Source organism: Astatotilapia calliptera, chromosome 18, assembly GCF_900246225.1.
Source record: "Astatotilapia calliptera chromosome 18, fAstCal1.2, whole genome shotgun sequence".
NCBI classification, from domain to species: Eukaryota; Metazoa; Chordata; class Actinopteri; order Cichliformes; family Cichlidae; genus Astatotilapia; species Astatotilapia calliptera.
In genome coordinates, this window is record NC_039319.1 from 23,087,511 (window position 1) to 23,108,547 (window position 21,037).

A 21,037-nucleotide genomic window follows, 5' to 3' on the forward strand; every position below is an offset into this window, starting at 1 on the left:
TAAGCTATTTTCACTGCGCTCCACACGGAGTCATAAATTAAAATCAGAGGGGGGTTTTTTGGAGGGGGGGGGGGGGGTTAGGGGGGATGAAGCAGTGCAGGTGAAATTAAAAATCCCAATGCAGCCAAAAAACAGGTACGGACACGCAAAGACCTTTTCTTTTTCTCTTTCCCCTGCAGACGGATTCGTTTGTCATCGATGGCACAAATACCACATTTGTTTTTCACAAAAAACTCGTTTGTCTTCAGCGAATGTGTAGTCCATACAGCTTTTGTATCTGCTCAGTGGGAAAACTAGGAGGAGAGAGACACTCCCAGGGGGATTCAGAGACTTCTACATTCTCACTCAAGGCGCAAGTCATGTACACTAAGGCCAAACCAAACTGCAAATTGTCTCTCCACAAATGTAATGTGGAGAGAGAATGTAATGTAATGACATAATAATAATAATAATAATATTATTATTATTATTGTTATTATTGTTATTATTATTATTATTAATTCTGTAGATTACACTGTCCTCAGAAATATTAAGGGACATGCACACAATGATGCGTGTCTTCTTAAATAGTGTATTTTTGCGGGGGTTCCGCAGTCCAGATGTGCGGTGCGCCTCCACAACACCCCCGCGCAGCGACGTGACCACGCAAAGCCTACCTAGGGAGAAGCGTCAAGTTTGCCGTTCTCTTCCCTGAGTACACCGGAAACCAGCAGATTTCATAATAAAAGATGTGTAAACCGTTTGGTTTTAATCAAGTAAAAGTAAATGTTTGTTCGGTTATCTGCCTGCACGGTTTAACAGATAATGAGATAAAAACACGGTGGCCGGAAGTTGATTTTAGGCTCACATGCCGTCCCTTTCTTGCCTCGGCAGGTTAGTAACGACGGTTTTAGGGTCTTTGAAGCTTTTAACACTAAAAATGGCTGCATTTGATTTAGGTAGTCCCAGATCCCGGTGCGGACGTCATTCCCCACACACTAACATGTTTAATAAGTGTCAGCAGGATCACGCAGCGCTTTATTAGCACACTGGAGAGGCTTCATGGGATCCTGCACATGTGGCCTTCCTGTAATAAGTCACACACTGGCTCCTGTTGTTTTAGTTAGAGTCAGTCCACAGACTGTTTTAGCTGTAGATTATAGGTATCACCTGTGGTCAGTAAATTCAAATATGTGAAGCCCACTTGGCCTGCACGACACTGTAAAAACCTTTTTAAAAAATAAGTTTAAAGACTTTTCATTCAGGATGAAGGAAAAGCAGGTAAACGTTGCCTTTTTTTGGGGGGTATTCTGTTTTTACGCTCTGCGTTGTGTCCGCCTCTCTAACCGGAAGCTGTGCGTCCTCCCTCCGTGTTACTTGACGCTGACCATTGAAGGAAAACGGAGCAGAAGAGCGAAACATGGCGACTTCGAACAATCCGCGGAAATTCAGCGAGAAAATCGCTTTACATAACCAGAAGCAGGCGGAGGAGACGGCGGCGTTTGACGAAGTGATGAAAGACCTGAGCATAACCCGAGCAGCGAGGGTAACGACACCGTTTGCTGCCTTTTCCTTCCCTCCCTCCTGTCTGCGCTCCGTTTGTTTTCAGCGAGCTGTCAAATAGGCATTTGTAGCGCCGCGGCTGCACGCAGAACAGGTAAACAATAACAAACGACGCTTCCTGCCAGCTGTGGCCGATTTTCTCCTGTCGGTGGACGGCCAGCTGAGCCGACACGATGTGTCGGTCCTCAAATGTAGATGCGTACTGCGGGGACCATCTTTCCTAAAAGTTATTGGCTACAATTTTTGTCCCACGCAAGTGTAAAGCAAAGGGGCGTGCATCCGTGTTTGACAGCGCGCGTCCAGCACCGCGATTTTCCCTTCATCTCGTGGGCTTAGATACGAAGCGATTAACCTAAAGCATATGATGTGATCCGTGAACGTAGAGATTGACATTTTAAAAAATGAATTAGAAAATCGTGGTGCATATAGGGATATATGTTAAGGTGTGTTTCTGTGCATATAAACCGCGGTGAACTTGTCTGACGGGTCCTCAGGCCTGTGTGCACTGCAACATGAGTGACATTTACGGCAAAGATGAAGGCCAGCAGATTATGTGGAATTTAAGCCACATACAGCACAGGCCTCCAGAATAAATCCTATGGAGGCAGGGCTTCAGTGGAAACCGCTACTGAGTGGAAATATGATGGACTTAACATCATTGCAAGCATCAGCCACTATCCTATCTAAGCTCTGTTTCTCTGAATCTGTGTGTTTGTGTCTGCTCAGAAGACGATAAAGAGCAACTTAAAGGTCTTTCTAGAATCAGAAAAGCAGAAGTATCATGTAACAGTAGATATCGTGGATGCTGGTTCACAGTCAATGGCAGACTGCAGTGCAAAACTTCTAAACGTGCATTGCTTTAAAAAAAAAATTATTAGAAATACGCGCTCACCCGACACTTTGTTAGCTACACCTCACTAGTGATGGGTTGGCCCATTAAGAAGTGCCTTAAATCCTCTGTGTGATTTTTTTTTTTTTAACTGCAGTTTCCTGTTCTTAGCTGACAGGACTGGCACCTAGTGTGGTCTTCTGCTGCTGTAGCCTATCTGCTTCAAGATTCAAAGATGTTGTGCATTCAGAGATGCTTCTGCTTCTTCTTCTTCTGCATGCTTTGGTTTTAATGAACTTTTTTTCGGGGATATTGTATCTTCCTATCAGCTAGAACCAGTCGCGCCTTTCTCCACTGACCTTTGACATCAACAAAGCGTTTTCACCCAGAAAACTGCCGCTCACTGGATGTTTTCTCTTTTTCAGACCATTCTCTATGAACCCTAGAGGTGTTTAGAAAATCCCAGTTTCTGAAATACTGAAATACCAGCTCACTTGGTCCTGACAACCATACTACGATCAAAATCTCTTAAATAACCTTTCTTCTCCATTTGGTTTGAACTTAAGCATCTTGACTTGACAGGTCTACATGCATAAATGCACTGAGTTGCTGCATTGTGTCTGGCTGATTAGATATTTGCATAAACAAGCAGTTGAGGAGGTGTATCTTAAAGAAGTTGCCAGTGAGAGCACGCACAAAAATCGCTTGGTATAAACTGAATATATACCAATCAAGTACATTTCATTTGAACAGGTAACTTAAATGTAACATTTTACATTACACTTATGCAACATAGTTACGTGTAACCAAATAACCAAAAATCATCAGTTTGGGAATACATGTTAAGAAAAATGGCCTCCCTATGCTTTACCTTTAAACACGTCCTTATCTGGAAACTAATAGAACAAGTTGCATCAGAGTTATGACTTTATTATTATAGGTCCATATTTGTAGACGATATGTCTCGACAGGTTGGTGGAGGTCTGTGGCCTTATGTTTTTTTTTTTTAATCTAGATTTCATTAAGTATGCAATCAGTCGTTTGTGTGTTTTTGGCTGTCAGTAAAATTATGCAAAAACCTCCAAGCTGACTATAATTAAAACCCAGTGGAGAGGTGGAGTATGAGCAAACCCATTAAACAGAGCGAAGCTGGATCGCTTTCTTCAAAACTGCGAGATGGGGCAGTGAAACTGGTGAAAGGATGCACTTTTCCAGTGATTAATGGAAAGACAAACATTAGGTAGCTCTTGTTTGAGCCAGAGTTAGACATGCTGGAAGGATGCCTCGGGTTTAGAGTTTCACCCTTTCACACTGTTGCCTCCCTTTATGCTCAACTCTCACTCTGATTTTTCTTTTGTGCTTTTCTCCGTACACGGCTTCTTGTGATTAAAGTGACCCAGACTTCATATTCTGTTGTTACAGTATCTAATCCGTTGCATCAGAGACTGCGTTCATGTAGCTAAAGAAGTATACTCTGAGGTTGGAGGCTTATCAAAATACACCACTGATGCAGGCATAGTAATTGTTATTATTAGATTTTCTGCCATGCCAACAGTAATCAGTGGGCTTGCATGAGACAATTTAATTGACTGGTCATGGGTTCTCTGATTGGACATGGAAAAGGAGGCTGTTTTGAAATAAACACTGGAGTGACAGTTTGGAGGGTTTTCTTCTGAAATGAAGACAGGCACATTCAGTGATACTGAATTATATCTATACTGCTTTGCTTGCACCTTGGCATTCATATAATCTATTCACATTAAATAAAAAAGAAACCGTTAAATTTGACACTAAATTAGCTGTAAACGTTAGAGCTTGCAACAAAATTTGTCACTAAATTAAACAGCTTTTAGTTTCCACCACTTCGATCTTCCTTTCCTTTAACGCTAAAATCCACAAATCTCACTTTTAGCACTTCAAAAAATTTAAGAAAAATCTGCAAACAGTCCTGTAATGTAAATGAAACAATCATGCAACTTAAAAAGAAAATGTTCTAGCAGAACATCATATTCAGCTCTCGTTATTAACAATATCACGGCCTGGTCCTTGGTTTTTAGGCGTGTGGGGTGTTAATAGCTAATTTATTACATCGCTGTAACTGGAGCGTGGACTTAATGCGAGCGAGAAACTCTTTTACTTCTTTTCTAAATTTCCCATAAATGCCTGCTGATTTACCTGATGTTGTTCTTCTTGCAGTTGCAGTTGCAGAAGACCAAATATTTGCAGCTGGGGCAGAACCGTGGGCAGTACTATGGAGGATCCTTGCCAAACGTCAATCAGATTGGAAACAGCACGATCGACGTGCCTTTTCAGGTACAGGATTGCTTATCTTTCCTTTGCCTTTCACATTTACAACTAAAATATACCTGGTGTAGGTCAATTCAATCTGTGGCCTTAACTGCAAAAATATATTGTGTGATATAAATAAATAAATACCCCCATTTTTTCCCAATCTCTATGGGTAAGTAATATCCTGCAGTATTGACTGGTCGCTTTTTTTAGACATCCTGAGGTTCTTTTTCCCTGGACTAAATATTCTTCTACAGGAAGTCACATACTTTGTGTAAGTCACTTATGTAAGCAGTATATGAACAAAAATAATACTTTATTTAGAGGCAGTGTAAGTATCCAAGGCCACAGCCTACATTAGGTTTGTATACGGTTGTAGCATGGCTCGGCGCAGGCTCTGTCCAATAAACACTGTGTACACAGTCCTGCAATAACTTTGAAGTTTATATGTTGCTGCCGCAGCGTAATAAGAACGTTCTTGAAGCCACGTCTGTCACACCAAATTTGAATTGTGTGTTTTATGTGCAGGGAGACAGCTTCATGCTGGGCTTCAGTGCACTCGGCAACAACGTGAACAGAAGCAGAAGTTTTTTTATTGCTTTAAATTGTTTTCAGGAGCAGCTTCAAAGGTGGCAGGAAAGGATTTGCATTAATTGTCGACAGAAACATAAAAGAAATGTCAGTCTTCAGTGAAAGCCTTAAAACTGATATTGCACAATAATGAATGTTAGAAATTGAAGGGAAAAAGGGTCAGGAGGTTGTGTGTAATTTGTTCTGAATAATAGGTTTCATTTTATTTGGGGAAATAAAAAAAGAAAAAATCATTGCGTTCAGTGCTATCTGCAACGCGACTGCTGCGTTGCTTAGTGTGTCAGTCTGTGTATATGAGAAAGAAGAGCTTCTCCATGTTTTATTCTCTCAGCCAGTGCTGGAAACAGTCTCTTGCTTGAAAGGCACTGAAGCTGCACAGCAAGACAGAAAACATCTGTCATGTGGGCTAAAAAGCCCTTGTCCTTGAAATTTCCACGGAATAGCTTCAGACAAATGGAACAAGATACCAACCTTTTAAAAAAAAGGAAAATGTAATGCAGTTTCGTAGTTTTAATTTTCTTTGCCAATGAAATGACAACCCTCAAAAAAACAACAAACAAACAAGTTGAAGAACACGCGTAGAACATAATGCACACATTTCAGATTTTCTTTTTCCAGTCTTCCCCCATCCTTTTCACCCCGGACCACTTTACCTTTCATTCCTGTGCTACATGCTCATAGGAAGTGTTTATTCTCTGCTGGCCAAGAGCAGTGTAACTGAGGTAAAGTGCTGACTACCGTGGCTGCCGCAGTGCTTTTTGTAGATTAATGACCTCAAAAACTCTCTTGTTATTGTTACACATTCAGCTCTAATAGTGCAGGCCGGTGAGGAGCTGAAAAGTAATGTTTGCAATTTGCCCAGTTCATTACCCATTTTTTTCCTTGTCTTTATTTGTCAGAATTCAGGGCTCGACATGAACAGGTCGACGCGACACCACGGATTGGTGGAAAGAGTCTACCGCGATCGGAACCGCATCACATCGCCCCACCGGAAACCCCTGTCTGTTGACAAACACGGACGACAGATATCCTTTTATGCTGCCTGTTGGGTGAAGTGTTGTTTAATGTTGGGGCGATCGTGGCTCAAGAGTTGGGAGTTTGCCTTGTAATCGGAAGGTTGCCGGTTCGAGCCCCGGCTTGGACAGTCTCGGTCGTTGTGTCCTTGGGCAAGACACTTCACCCGTTGCCTACTGGTGGTGGTCAGAGGGCCCGGTGGCGCCAGTGTCCGGCAGCCTCGCCTCTGTCAGTGCGCCCCAGGGTGGCTGTGGCTACAATGTAGCTTGCCATCACCAGTGTGTGAATGTGTGTGTGAATGGGTGGATGACTGGATATGTAAAGCGCTTTGGGGTCCTTAGGGACTAGTAAAGCGCTATATAAATACAGGCCATTTACCATTACCATTTTTATCTGGTTTCTGAGCTTCAGTTTAAATCAGAGTGCTTGGTCAAAACTTCACTCGGTCAAATTTTTCTTTAGGAGCAGTAGAGTGGCATTTCTGCAGATTATTAGGAATTTACACAGATGTTATCCTACCAATGCATGCCCCATGCTACAGTATTTGTTTTGGCCTGTTCATGCTGTTGGAAGCCTGATATACTTAATCACACTGAGAAAAAACAAAGAAACATGTTAATATCCTAAAAATGGGTCAGTTTAACCCATTCCTAGGTGCTTACTAGGCATGAATATTTCAGCTTTTTGTGGATTCAAATGAGAAGTAGCTTTGAAATGAAAAACGATAGGGATGTCTCATAAACTGCTGTAGATGCATGAAGCCTAAAAACAGGTCATTTTAGCCTGTCGCTAGGTGGTTGCGGGGCAACACGATGCCATCATAATGTGTCATGCATAATTTAGCTTTTGCGAATACAAATTAAATGTTACTGTTGTGAAATACAAACGATACAGTGCTTTTATAAGGTGCATAAGTGCAAAAAAATGGATCGTTTCAAACTGTTGCTGGGTGGTTGCTAGGCAATGCGATGATGCCGCAGTATCTGATATAGATAAGAACCTTCCGGGGCCTAAGATGAACTTGTGTGCACAGGTTTGGTTGCTCATCTTCTAATGCTCTCGGAGGAGTTGGTGGACAAAGAAACCAACGCACAGACAGACAGAGATTTCATGTATTATGATAAATATTCAGTGGGAGGAGTTTGGCTGGGAATAACATGGTGTCAACAGCTGAACATTAGCATCGTGGAGATGTTAATAAACCATAGTCTGCACACACCCACACAGTTCTGAGAACAGGACTAATCACACAGTATAAGTGAAACCACCTGCGGGCTCTCATCATTCTCCAGCAGAAGTCAATGCAAATCTTTAAACTGTATTATTGTTTTTTAAAGCTTAATATATGCATAAAATATACATTTGTGTTTAAATGCTCCTTCGTGGTAGCATTATTGGAAAATACACAGTGCAGAACAAGCAATTATTAACACCTTTTCATTAATAATGCTGTTGTATTCAGCTAGCTTTTGAAACGGAAGTGCTTCTTGATTTCAGATTTTTAGATCTTAATCAAACTCTTTGTGGGCATTTTGGTAAAAGACTTCGGCCTGTAGGTAATGAAAGTGTACCCTGTATTGTAGAAGATCACCAAGCACAGTGCTTTTTTTATTTATTTATTTTTTGAATTCACAGAAGAGAGTACACTGATTCTGCCAAGGCTTTATTCTCCAGCTGTTATTTCTTAACCTGCGATGTCACATTGACAGCTGTCCATATGGCTCAGTATATCTCTCGCCGCCACCTGATACTAGTTGGAGGAGGTAAGACGGTCTCTGATAATGACACAATGTCTCGGCATGGCCTTCTTGCAACTAAATGCATTTTTTTTTCACCTGTCATGAAGAAACGTGTTCAGATAATAACGCAAGACACATTCAGAGTGGAAAGACCCAAGAGGCTAACACTCTGACTGTGAAATCCTTCTGCATTGTCACATATTTAATGACTTTCACAGTTTCTGCCATTGAGAAAAATTATTGAAATGTTTATATTTACACTTAAAACTATTCCAGTGTCCTTATTCTAGTGTTAAACATTTAAAAATAACTGACTGCTGCATGTGATGTTGTTGTCGCGCAGTGCTGTAGTTGCCCACTATGTACTTTTTTGTGCTATTCGGGTAGATTTTGTCTATAGATCGCCTTATGTGAGTTTAAAATTCTTGTGCTGCAGGACAAACTCTGACTCAGCACTGCATCAGTGCACACTAATTCCTGCCCAGCAGGCCTCCTTCACTGGAGGATCACAGGAGCTGCAGCCAAAACGAGGTACACAAGATTTCGAAGATGTTCTCGTCATGTAGTGTAAGAGACATGTTCATTAGTGTGGTGTGTGTCAGCTCACTTCATACAGACACCCTGCATGAAATGAGCTTTTAACTCTGCCTTGAATTAGTCTATATGTGCTTTTTAAATTAGTGTTTTTTTGCATTATCTGCAGAATTCAGTGTTATTTGTTTTTTTGTTTTTTTTTGTGATCCTGTTTAGTTTTTGTGGTATTTTGTTGCTTTCTCCTGACGACTCAGTGGAAGCGCCCTCCAGTGTATGATGAAAGGGTTTGAATGCGGCTTTGAAGGCAAGAGGAGGAAAATTGATTGCTGTGCAGATGGTGCGCATTCAAGTACCATGTGAATTTCGCTCCTAATGGCCATGTGAGGGGAATTATGTCAATTTTAGAAGCACTTTGGTTGAATTTGTATGTATCATCTTGGAGAAGTGCTTGTGCTTTTACCCATTATTTGCATTCAGAATTCTTTTTTCTTTTACTAATGTCACACTTCTTGTCTACTTTCTTTTTTTGTTTTTGTTTTTCCTCTTTTTAAAGGAACCTTTTCTTCCCACTGTCATCAAGTGCTTACTCAAAGGGAATTGCTGGGTACCTTGTCATCATTTTGTACCTTACAATGCAATAGTGCTTGGATATATATAAATTCATGTATATATATGTTGTAACTTGACGCTACATACATTAACGACTGCACTTACTCACTTGATCTGATTAAATGAAGGCAGTTATTATGAGCTTCAACAGGCAGGACATCTGTAGATCCAAGAGATTGAGGAGATTTATTTTTTAATTTCTCCATCTCTCGCTCTCGCTCTTGCTCTCCCCAGTCCTCCTACTCACTGTACCGGGGTCTGAAGCAATTAAACAAGAGGTGGATGAAGATGGACAGAAACATAACTGGGACAGCAAAAAAGTAAATCTTCACACAAAATGTTTTTCACTTGAGTATCTCACTGGTCTTCCTGATACACTAGTTGTCTTTTTTTTTCCCACTTTAGAACATTTCAAGATCCAAGCCCTGCAAAGTTCCTGGAATCCAGTGAGTTTTAATGTCTTAGGTTGTCTAAGGATACCTTCCTCTATAGTCTGAGTAACACAATGAAATTATGTTTCAGTGTAAATATTTTTGGGGGGCACGTTGGTCTCACTGTTACGATATAGTGTTTAAATCCAGAAAGGAAGCTTCGGCTAGGTACGTGTGTACACAAATCTGATGAATGGGTGTGAATAAAGCGTAGTTTTGAACTGAAAGCATCTGACTGTAGTTCAACATTTTCATTTTGACTCGCTCAACTGCCAAAGGAATGAGAGTGTGGAGCCAAAAGATTTGCAAAAATACCCTGGGCCAAATGCATGAAGTCCAAATATCTCTGGACTTGTTTGCCTCGGGAGACATTTCCAAGTAATCTGAATAAGCTACTGGTGTTGGCGGTTCTGCTATTTCATCACCGAGTATATCGAGCATGTCATCGCTGGAGAGTTTACGGCACCCATCTGTTTTTCTGCAGCATTTTCCCGTCTCCAGAACAGCAGCTGACCGCTTCGATGAAACCAGCAGCCCACAACACTGGCGGCTCTCTTCCCGATCTGACCAACATCCAGTTCCCTCCTCCGCTGCCCACCCCGCTCGACCACGACGACCCAGCTGCCGCCTCGTTCGGCTCCCAGAGCAGCACGCAGGCTCTGGGTAACACACAAGGTGGTAATAAGCACTCTCTCCTCTGTTCTCTCTGGACATATCTTAAAGTTATGTGCAGGATATGAAGGATCTTGGATTTCAGCATTTGCCACTTGTTTGGTGCCAAGTTGGGTCTTTAAGGAAACTGTTTTCTTGTGCTGGGTAGGAGTGAACACGTCTCAACCCACAGTAGCCATGGAAATCCAGGCCGGGCAGGATAGTGTGATTCCTCTCATCCTGAACGCGGGAGACTCCCACCAGCACCAGAACCTGCAGCTCTCCCCAACAACTCCACCTCTCACTCTCTCCCAGGTACTCAAGAGGAAAGCGTTGTACATTAATAGACATAGAAACAGTGCCATGATTTGTAGGCAGGCTACAAATACTGAAATGAATGCTTTTTGAGGTTTCTGTCATATAAAGTGCCGTGCTCCCAACAGGCAGCCATTAATGCCATGAACCTGGAGCAGCAGCTGTCCCAGTACGCCTTCTTCAGCCAGCAGCCGTCGTCCCAGACACACCCAAACCAGCAAGTGAGTTTCTATCCAAAGCCACAGCTCAAAACATAATAAACTTCATCTCATTCATATGTACGAACATCCAGTTTTATATAGTATTATGACCACTTGCCAAAAAAAATCAATGAATGAGTCAACAGCAGTTGTTTAACTCGGACGTGTGGCTCGTTTTGTTTTCATTTACCCGTTTTAAACATCCAGAGGATCGCTGAGCGTTAGTCCATCTGCATATGAAGCAATTCGCTCACTGTCTGCCGCTTTACAGCTGACAGTTGGTCGCCCTGCCCTGTTGTTAGTTACTTCAAACAATCACCTCAGAGTTGAGAGTAGTTTAACTTGCTTTCTGCCCACCGCTAAAGCCAAATCACTGCTAGTCACTTCCTCTTAGAATGTCTATCACCTTAGGTCAGAGTTATTTGAAGCCGAAAAGATAATGGGAAACTTTCAGCAACGTGCTCTCCTACACAACATGCTGCCAGTGCAGATGTTGCATATCGCTGCCCCCTCCCCCTGACACTGACTCACTTTCTCTCTCACTCCCTCGCTTTTACCCGTGGTTTGTGGACATCTTTTCATTTTCTCCGCAGTTTTGGTTGCATTTCCTCTCCGGTTTTCTCTTTTCTGCCGCAGCCGTTCCTTAAACTCTTCCTTATAAGGAATTATATTTCTTGGGTCCGCTATAGTAGCTGCAGTGGATTCACACTCGAATCGCACTCTCGAACTTGTCATGTCATGTACAACATACAGAGAAGCGTCTGATCATGTTTGTTATTGGTAGTAGTAGAGAATGAGTCATTATCATCTGAAGTTAAGTCTAAATTTTGGAATTGATGAAATAATTTACTTAGTAAAAGTTATTCTGGGTCTTCCAGCCAATCAGAGTCCTGAATTTTCAGTGGCTGTGGTATAGACCTCAGGAAGTTTCACTGGAAATTAGGATCGAGTCCATTCCTTTACAAACCTGTTGCTGTGTTTCAGTTTGTGACGTTGGCGTTGTGGTCTGCTTTCCATTTCATCAGTCTGTCAGCTCCCTAAGCCTCCAATCTCGGGATTATGTTTATTAATGCAAGTACAGCTAATCCCAATCTCCAAGTCTTTCCAACTTCTTCCAATATTTTTGGATTTATGAATGTTTTCATTCTTTTCATTCTAAGAATGTTCATACATTTTATCTCTGTTTATCACATGAACGCTAAATCATTTGAAACTATAGCTTTATGTTAAATGTTACTGAACACGTGTCCTAACAAACTGTAATCATGAAGCCGTTCATGTTTAACTGAAATGAAAATGCATTTTTCCACAGCCCATTAAAAAAAAAAAAAAAAGAATATTACAAAACTTTGATGTTAGCCAGACTTTAAGATCTCAGACTTAATGTTTATCTGCAGCTGCTGCTGCTTTTTAATTAGATTGATAGCATCCAGATTGTGAATGAGTGAGTAAGATGAAAAATGAGGGGAAAAAAAGATAAACTGCATTTAATGACGATGATGCGTTTTGGCTCTCATGGGAACATTCGACTTACTTTGACTTACTTACGTTTACTCGTCTGTGATTCAGTCACCTCTCTATTGTTGAGATGTTTAATGAGATGGAATTAGAGAATAACCACACCAGAGTTATAGGAGCAGCAGTTCATAAATGAATTATTATAACTATATTTTTTTAATAAGGTTCCAAATAAATAATAAAACCTATGATGATTTCAGTTACCAGTTAGTTGGAAGAAAACTTCGCAAACTCTTTGATATTCCTGTCACGTCTGCTTTTATTTCATTTACTTTGATTACTTTTTGAGCAGATCTTCATTTTTGCCACAGTTGACTAAAAATAAAAACGCACCAACAACTGTGCTTTCCATGTCTTTATTCAACATACTGAGTTATTATCAGAGAGGCTGTAAAAAAAAAAAAAGTGAATCCCTGCTAATTGCTTCTCCAAAAGCTGTTTGGATTCAGGTGTTCCAATTATGAAGATGAGACTAGAAGTGTGGGTTGTAGAGGTTGTTCTCAGTAAGAAAGCCATAGAGAGTTTTCTCTTGTGATAACTATGACTCAGTCACAAAAGCTTTCTCGCTGGGTTTTTGCACAAACCTCTTAAAAGCTACAGACACATTTCCAAGAATCTAGGCGTTCATCGGTCCACAATGAAATAAACAGAGGAGATAATGACGTGGGGCTATTGGGATCACAGCAAGTGCGAATACACGCGGTCCTGAAGAAGGTACAAAGAACCCAAGGCCAACTGCAAAACACCTGCGGAGATCTCGCTAACTTGCTAAAATCTTTGTTCGTGTGTCTCAACTCCCAGAACAACAGATGAGACGCAAGTATAACATTTTGACAAAAAATACACAATGATTTACTTAGAGGGGTAAAAGTAAAACCATATCCCTGCTGCCTCGGGGTCTGGGAAAAAAGACATTTCACAGGAGATTGTCAGTGCAGCAGTCCTTGTGCATAGTCAGGTCAGACTCTTCACCTTTAACTAGAAAGTTTATGTGTGTGTTTTTTTTACATTTTGGCATGATCTTTGACAATAAAATTCAACAAAAACATATAAAACTCTAAAATCTAAACTCCTAAAAATGTCACATAAAAGGCAACTTGTAGCCTTTTATGTGATTTTTTTTTTCTTCTTTTGATGTGTTTTCATATCTGCCAAGATGTAATAAAATAAGATATGAATATAATGCGTGTGTGATAAGCAAGCATTAAAATTATACAGTGGTGCTTAAAGATTAGTTATCTATTTATGAGTCCACTGCTTATTTTCCAGCAGGCGGGTCTGGTCCAGCTGCCGTCCTCGGTGAACTCCTGCTCCCCGTCAGACAACCAGGCGTCCTCGCAAACCAACATGACCATCGACATGAACGCGGTGAGCAGTCTGTGTCTCGCTGATTTGTTGCAACAACAACCCAGTGATGACTGGTTCTCCTTGGCTGGTTCCCAGTTTTCCCAAAGAACTGTTTTCAGATGGTGTTAACGTGTTGGGCTCGGGGTTTCGCGAACACACTGCCACGTCGAAGTAATCAGAACTGATCTCGTAGACGTTCAGCTGTGACGTGAAGTTGTCCAAGAGTGTGTTTTGTAACAGACGTTTTGCTTGGGGGGGAAAAAAACGACGTGAAAATAGGACTGTGTGTGACAGTGCAATTGTTCTTTCTTTGTTATTTTAACTATGATACAAAACCATAATTTTGCAGTCCCAGAATTTCTTTGTTTCTCTGCAGAGTTCAAGTCCCCCCCAAAAACCACTAAAGCAGAATGTAAAAAAATGCACAAAGAGATTCGCAAAACATCCGTGAATCTGAAAGCTTCTGTAAGGCGCTGTTTCTCCTTCAGATCTAGGCTCTCGCTGCTTCGCTCTACTGTTGCGATGGGAATGTGTTTGGATTACTGCAGAAATGAAGTGGCCTACATTCTCTTCATCTCCGTAAAAGACTGTGCGGCGTGAGGTCACGGAAAACGCAGAGGAAGCTCGCTGGGATCTGGATCTTAGACTTGTATTCTTGTTATTAAACCGTTAATAAGGAAATGTTTTTATCATTTTACAGTCAAAGTAATGTCAAGGAAAACATGACCTTCTTTCATTTTCAGGCGAGTTCAAACAGGTTTACTCGACGCCACTGACCAGGTCACCGGTTTATAGCTCTATCCACAGACCTTGAACTCCTTTTTATCGCTCTCATCTCATGCTACCATTATTTTGGTAACTTATCTTTTAATAGTTTAGGAGTTTAAAGGTTTGAACGCCTCGTTGACTTGTAAATGATTAAACATTATCAGCCTCATTTGATAAATCTCAATTACTTGATGGCGTATCTGTTGCTTACTTGGAAGGTTTTATAGTACTTTTTTTAAATTTTGTTAGACAGTATAAAAAACATCTGATGATAGGACAGAACAAGAGATAGCAGAGTGGGTTTTCCCTGGTCACTATTTTTAAAATATTCACTTGCTCAGGTTTAATTTCCAGCGATATTCTTACTAATTAATCCCCTGTAGTACTCAGTCTTTCACTTTTCTTTTTTTTTTCTACTACTCCACTGACGTGAGATCTACACATCACTCGTCACATATTGTGATCATACTAATTACATTTCAGCATTAGCTACAAGTATGCACAGGTTCAATATTCCTCTGATCGCCAGTCTCCTGCAAGAAAAACACCACAGACATGGTTAACCAAAGCTCCTTGTTCAATAGGAGAAGAGTTACACACAACGAACGAGGGGGGGAAACAAAACGACGGCCTCCAGTGTGAATAACTCAAATGTATCCTCTTGTATCAGGCCTCGTCCCTTCAACAGTACCGCAGTAGGGTTGGATCCTCTGCCAATCAATCTCCAACCTCTCCCGTCTCCAATCAAGGCTTCTCACCCGGAGGCTCGCCTCAAGTAAGGGCGTATGGACTGAACGAGCTGCTGGCTCGCTTTGTATAAACATCACCGTCCCTTGCATCGTAGTGCTGTGGTTATCTCTGCTGAGTAGGACTCCGTGCAGCTTTTTCTTGTTGATACAGATCTGGGCAAAAAAAAATAAAATAAAAAGCGAGCCCTTCAGCAAGACCCATAACATCAAAACAAGCATTTCCCCCCCTTAAGTTAATTGTATTGTCATTATTTATGCATTTACATATGATTACTTTCTGTGTTTTATAAGCCAAAAAAGAATAATATCTATTAGTATCTAATAAGTAGATAAAACACAGTGCAGCCTCTATTAGTTGACATTTTAACGAGCAATAGCAGGAAATCCTGGGGTTTCTTTGAGTCTGAGTCTACCGACATGCACAGCGGCATCATTAACCTTATAAATCACTGATGTGTTTTCCATGCTTGACATAAGAGGAAGTGAAACCGCGCAGTGAAGGAAATACTCTGGGAGAAAGCTGTCTGTGTGTACTTAAAGTTAATAATATATACATAGAAAATGTGCATTAAAAAGTTCTATTCCTGATCTGAATGATCCCATTAAGCATTGACAAACTGTGAACCCTGAGCAGCTCTTGTTTTGCCCAGATCTGACCACCAGTCTCTTTAAGCAGTCTCTTAGTGTCATTGATGTGTTTTGTGATGTAGCCGTGTCCCTGACCTTCCTCCTCCTCTGCTGCTTTTTGTGGTATTTGCATCGCAACTCCACCGTTTCCCTCCCAGTCTTGCTTATTAGACTGTGAAGTGGAGTTTGTTTTGTTCTTTCCCATGTTTGTCAGATCTCTGTGTTTATTGTGGGTTTGCACCAGCATGGGGGGGAATGGGTGAGGATCAAGGGAGGTATTAATCCCCTTCGAAGGATTTTTCAGGAAAAGCTGTGCAAACTGAACCTTGCTTGCAATGTAGTGCATTAAGATAAACTGAACACACCCAAGGTAAACATGGATTAGGGCTGTCAGTGATGTGCGTGAGACTTAGTAAAAGCATGTAAGATTTGCAAAAGGTAGTGCTGATAATCTTTTAATCGCTTATTGCTAAGTGTTCTTTCTTAAATACTGTCTTGAATTACACCTTTAAAAGTGCCATCTAGTAAGCCTTTACTGGTCCAAAGATTGAAGTTATAGTTTCTGACTTTTAAACATGCCCTTGTGTGTTTGAGATGTGGAGAGAGAGAGGAACGTGGCGAGTGACAGAGTTGATTCATGCTGTGTGTGCATTTCTATATGTTTGCTTTCCCAACTCGGGCCTTTCCAGAGCTGAAGTGGCTCACTCGTAGTCCCGAGGTTATCCACGGGCCAAACCACAACCAACAGTCTGTGTTCTCTTGTTAACCTGCTCTGCCCCGTGGGGAGTTGTGCAGCGCACACAGATAATGTGGTTTAGAACTAGGTGGAGCACAGACTGAGAATATGATCCAATTACTTATACATTAAGAGGCCACAATGAAACGGGAGAATTCCTGCTGCTGATTCGATGAGGACATTCAAATGAGGAATTTCAAGAGAATTAGCTTGCGCTGGATGAGTCGGTGGAGGGGAGAATAAAGCCACAGAGGGGATTACATTTTCAGTGATTCCCTTAATTTTAACGCACATTACATCCTGTTTGGTTTGTCTTAATTAAAACGTGGAAGCCAGAAGGCAGGAGAGGAAGCTCCTTTTTCATGTAAGGCTTTCCTTTTGTTGTCCTTACGTAGACGATTTGGGGCGTTTGGCCGGTTTGCATTTCAGTGTATTATGTATACAGAGAGCTGTAAGATATCGGCAGCTGATATTGAAAGATTTTGCCTCGTGTGATTAATTAAGCCATTTATTTATTTATTTTATCATATAATACATTTATTTACATATCTGCAGATTACTACAACTGTTTTTTTCTTTTATTTTTTGCAGGTTTTAAATCGTTTTTGTGCAATTAAAATGAAAAGGTTTGTGCTGCAGTAATGTCACACAAATGTGCAAAACGTTATGGCAGATGCTCAAAGACTTGTGAAGGCCTCCTCATGAAAGAAAATCGGCTATAAGCATTTTATAGAGGCATATAAAAAAAATCCTAATTATTCTAAGCCTTTGTATCTGGTTGTCTAGACCCGAGGTGTCAAACATGCAGCCCACTTTGATCGTTAGTGGGTCAGACCAGTGAAACTACATGATAAATGTGTAAAATTCCAGTAAAACATCTGGTAGTTTATTGCCTAGACGGTGCTGTAATTCCGAGATTTTTTTCTTTTTAAAACACAAAAGATAAAATAAATACGCTGATGGTGCATCATTCACATAAAAACACTTAATGTGTTGGCATATGCAAACTGGGTGGGCATTTGTACATTAAAAACCTCACACATTTCCAGACGTTGTGACATGTTGCAGTGTTCTAGCTGCTTTGACTGTCTCGTTTTGTATATCCCGTGTTTTTTGTTTAATGTATTATGTCTGAAGCCTTGATGCAATACATATATATGCTCATATATATGGTGCGCACTTGTAATTTTGACCTACATCTATAATAAACCGATCACTGCTTGTTTGTTGTTGCAGCACAACTCCATACTGGGCAGCGTGTTTGCAGACTTCTACGACCAGCAGCTGCCTTCCATTCAAGCCAGTGCGCTCTCACAGCAGGTACAGGCTCTGTCCGTGTCAGATAGAAACCAATCATCTTCGCATGTTTTTCCTGCATTTACCTTTCTCCTACTTCAGGGACTTGTTGCATTATTTCTTTCTTTTGGGATTGCCAGTTGGAGCAGTTCAACATGATGGAGACCCCCATCAGCTCTGACAGCCTGTACAACCAGAACTCCACCCTCAATTACTCCCAGGCTCTTATGATGGGTTTGACTGGCCACTGCAACCCTCAGGACTCGCAGCAGCTTGGATACAGTAGCCATGGCAACATCCCCAACATCATTCTCACAGGTGCTTCACACGGCTTCTCAAGACATGCAGCGAGTGGCCTGTTAAGGCAGAGACCCAGACTTTAAAGTGTAGAACTGGTAGATCCAAGTGTGGAGGAACGCTTGTGATTCACATTTTCTTGTGGGTCTTGTGACAGTAACTGAACAGAAGAAGCTTCACAATGATTTGGTTGATTACTGGATTTGTATAATGGATGGAAGCAACAGCACTTTGTCATTCAGTCGTTGCATGCTGCCGCAACCCGACGTGTTGTTACATTTCTCACGAGTTGCACATCAAGGATAAAAAAGGTGGTTGCAGTTATGACGGAAGTTACGACGTAGATTTCCCACAGAAGTCTAAATCGGGCATAAATCACAGGATAAAAAAAATGAAAGTCCAACTTGATTATTTATGGTCTGAGCAGTATGAAAGTAGCGGGTTACCTGTCATTCAATCACTAGAATGTTAGCTCTGACATTGTTAAATGCTGCAGAGACGTATAACACTTATCTGCATGTAGATTCAAAGATAACCATCCTCTTAAGGTTTGCCTTTATTAGTTTTTAAAAAATTAGCCCTCCTAATAATCAGCTTCACTTAGATATGTAATTATGATGCCAAGCTGTCCCCTTAAGTTGTTATCAAATCATAACCCACACTCCTCTGCATTCTTTTGTTTTCATTGAAGTTGTCTCTAATTTTAGCCTTCCTTCTCTTCCTTAGAAACCTCAGTGAGATGAATAGTATTTTTTTTTTTCTTGTTGTCTTTCCACAGTGAGTGGAGAGTCTCCACCCAGCCTGCCCAAGGACCTGTCTGGCTCCCTGCCCACAGATGTCAGCTTTGATGTGGACTCTCAGTTCCCGCTGGACGATCTGAAAATCGACCCGCTGACGTTGGATGGCCTGCACATGCTCAATGACCCGGACATGGTCCTCACCGATCCCGCCACCGAGGATGCATTTCGCCTTGACAGGCTGTAACAAAAGTAGCGGGTGTAACAGGTGTGTGAACTCTGCTACCTAAAGCCGAGGGTCTCTGAGGAGAAGGTATCTAGAATCAGGCTGATCAAAGGCCTCATCTGGGCTGAGCATCAATTCCACACGACCCAACACAATCGACTCCCACAAATGAGCTCTTAAAATGTTTCTAAAGACTGCTGCTAGCTTCCCTTTAATGGTTCTCTCACTACCTTTTGTGATGGATCCTGTTGCGATTTAGATGATATACCTGTTTTTTATTCGAGGAAGCTTAATGAAAATTTGGGGGCATAAACAGCCCGGTCTCTAATTCTCCATCAATGACTGACTAAACTATGTCTGTAGAGCAAACCCGTAATAAATCACACTATAGCGATCGCACGGCTGTTAACATAGAGTAGCTTGATGACTCAGAGGAAACACCTGTTGAGCTTAACCTCCCTCTGTCCCAAGCTGTAATGGAAGCCCCGGTGAGGCGATGAGTCACCCTTTTGCAAGCTCATTTATTTTTAGGGAATGGTGAATTTTGATTTTTATCATAGTCAGTGGCGGTCATCAGTTTATGCATGAAATCACAAATCACTGTGCATACTTGTTTTGCCTTAATAGCGTCTACATTTTGGTTTTCATGCAAAGATGACTCTTATGTAGATGAGGAAGAAAGAGGGGAAAAAAACAAAGAAGCATTTTAGGGATGGAGTAATTTTTTACAGGTGGTTTGGCCTACGTAATCCGCCGTTGTGTCGTCACTACCATATCATTTTTCAACTTCATTTATCGCACCTAAACGGATAAATGAGGAATACGAGCTAGATGTTTACAGGCTTTGTTTTATATTTTACATGTACAGAATGTGATTAGAGTTTGCGTAACGGTATCTATGCAAAACTACAGCGATCGATTTGGGACTGTAAAATGAAACACACACATCGAACCCTTATATGCAGGAAGGCAGCGTGCAGGATTCTTAGAGGACGCACGGCGACCGTGCCATGTTACTTTTGAAACTGTTTCCGTTCTTTCAGACTAGTGAGGTGTAGAGATGGTGGGGGGAAAAGGCACACTGAGCGTGGCACACAGGATTACTCCCAAAGATGTGACCTCAGCGTAGTTGAAATATCTATATATATATATATATGTATATTTTTCCAGACAATTGAACTGCCTCTATAATAGAACAGAATTGTTGATACAAAGAGAATGTATTTAGGTCACATCTGTACAACCATGTTGTTGCCATCCTGTCATCCTCATTGCCTCTCATAACTAGCCTTTATGTCCTTAAGGACACATATTGTTTCCCCAAAGCAGATATGACATCCTGCTTTAAGTTTTATGTGTTGCTTTGCTCGTTTCCCTGGCACTACAGCGACTCTATGTATCCGTTTTCTCGTAGCGCTCGTGTTGTCCGTGCCCTTTATCAGTTCGTTCCGTATCGCTCTGGTCGCTCTCGTAGTCGTATGCTTTCGTGCTTTAAAAATCCTCTGTGAAATCAGTGCGTGTTTCAGTAGATGGGTCCTTTGAGTTCATTCAGAAACGTGTCTCATTATTGCACTTTATGCATTTATTTAAAACACTGATTTCTCAGAGTGTATATACCAAACCCCCCATCCCCACCTACCCTCGTGACTGTTATGTGCACTGGACCTGTCTGTCCTGTCTTTGATAAAACTTGCCTTCTTGTAAAAAAAAAAAAAAAAAAGAAGACGAAGAAAAAAGAAAAGACAAATGAAAAAAGCAAATTGAATTATAGTTATTTTTGAAAACTTCTATAAAAAAATCTATTGAAGAGAGCTGAGTTGTTACTCAGTCGGTGAGTATTTTGTTACACTGTTACACATTTTTCTTTCCTACATTTTTTGCACGCAGGTGTGTCTGTCGTGTCTCTGCAGCTCTGACTGCATCATGTCGTAATAAAGAAAACGAAACAATGCTCGAAGACGTTTGTAATAAATTATTAATTAGCAAAAAAAA

General features: G+C 41.1%; 1 protein-coding gene across 3 annotated transcripts; it reads left to right on the forward strand.

The window, feature by feature from the left end:
- The first annotated feature begins 1,334 nt into the window (after window positions 1-1,334).
- On the forward strand, window positions 1,335-20,765 carry crtc1a (CREB regulated transcription coactivator 1a). 3 transcript variants are annotated; one of them, XM_026150099.1, is made up of 15 exons: window positions 1,335-1,525; window positions 4,568-4,684; window positions 6,151-6,276; window positions 7,967-8,028; window positions 8,441-8,535; window positions 9,382-9,467; window positions 9,553-9,593; window positions 10,063-10,253; window positions 10,399-10,544; window positions 10,673-10,765; window positions 13,532-13,630; window positions 15,048-15,152; window positions 17,726-17,809; window positions 17,926-18,103; window positions 18,861-20,765. In XM_026150099.1, exons 1-15 carry the CDS (start codon window positions 1,400-1,402, stop codon window positions 19,064-19,066), a joined length of 1,755 nt encoding a protein of 584 aa, XP_026005884.1. In that variant the 5' UTR covers window positions 1,335-1,399; the 3' UTR covers window positions 19,067-20,765. The 3 variants fall into 3 exon arrangements, with proteins under 3 accessions (XP_026005884.1, XP_026005885.1, XP_026005886.1); XM_026150100.1 differs by having other exon boundaries at window positions 13,535-13,630; XM_026150101.1 differs by lacking the exon at window positions 15,048-15,152.
- Window positions 20,766-21,037: the final 272 nt, after the last annotated feature.

Bases quoted from the DNA above. Each gene is read 5' to 3' on its own strand.
- crtc1a (XM_026150099.1), top strand. From the start codon at position 1,400: ATGGCGACTTCGAACAATCCGCGGAAATTCAGCGAGAAAATCGCTTTA. The intron at 8,029-8,440 runs GTAAGACGGTCT...CTTGTGCTGCAG, and splicing joins CCTGATACTAGTTGGAGGAG to GACAAACTCTGACTCAGCAC. The intron at 10,766-13,531 runs GTGAGTTTCTAT...CTTATTTTCCAG, and splicing joins AGACACACCCAAACCAGCAA to CAGGCGGGTCTGGTCCAGCT.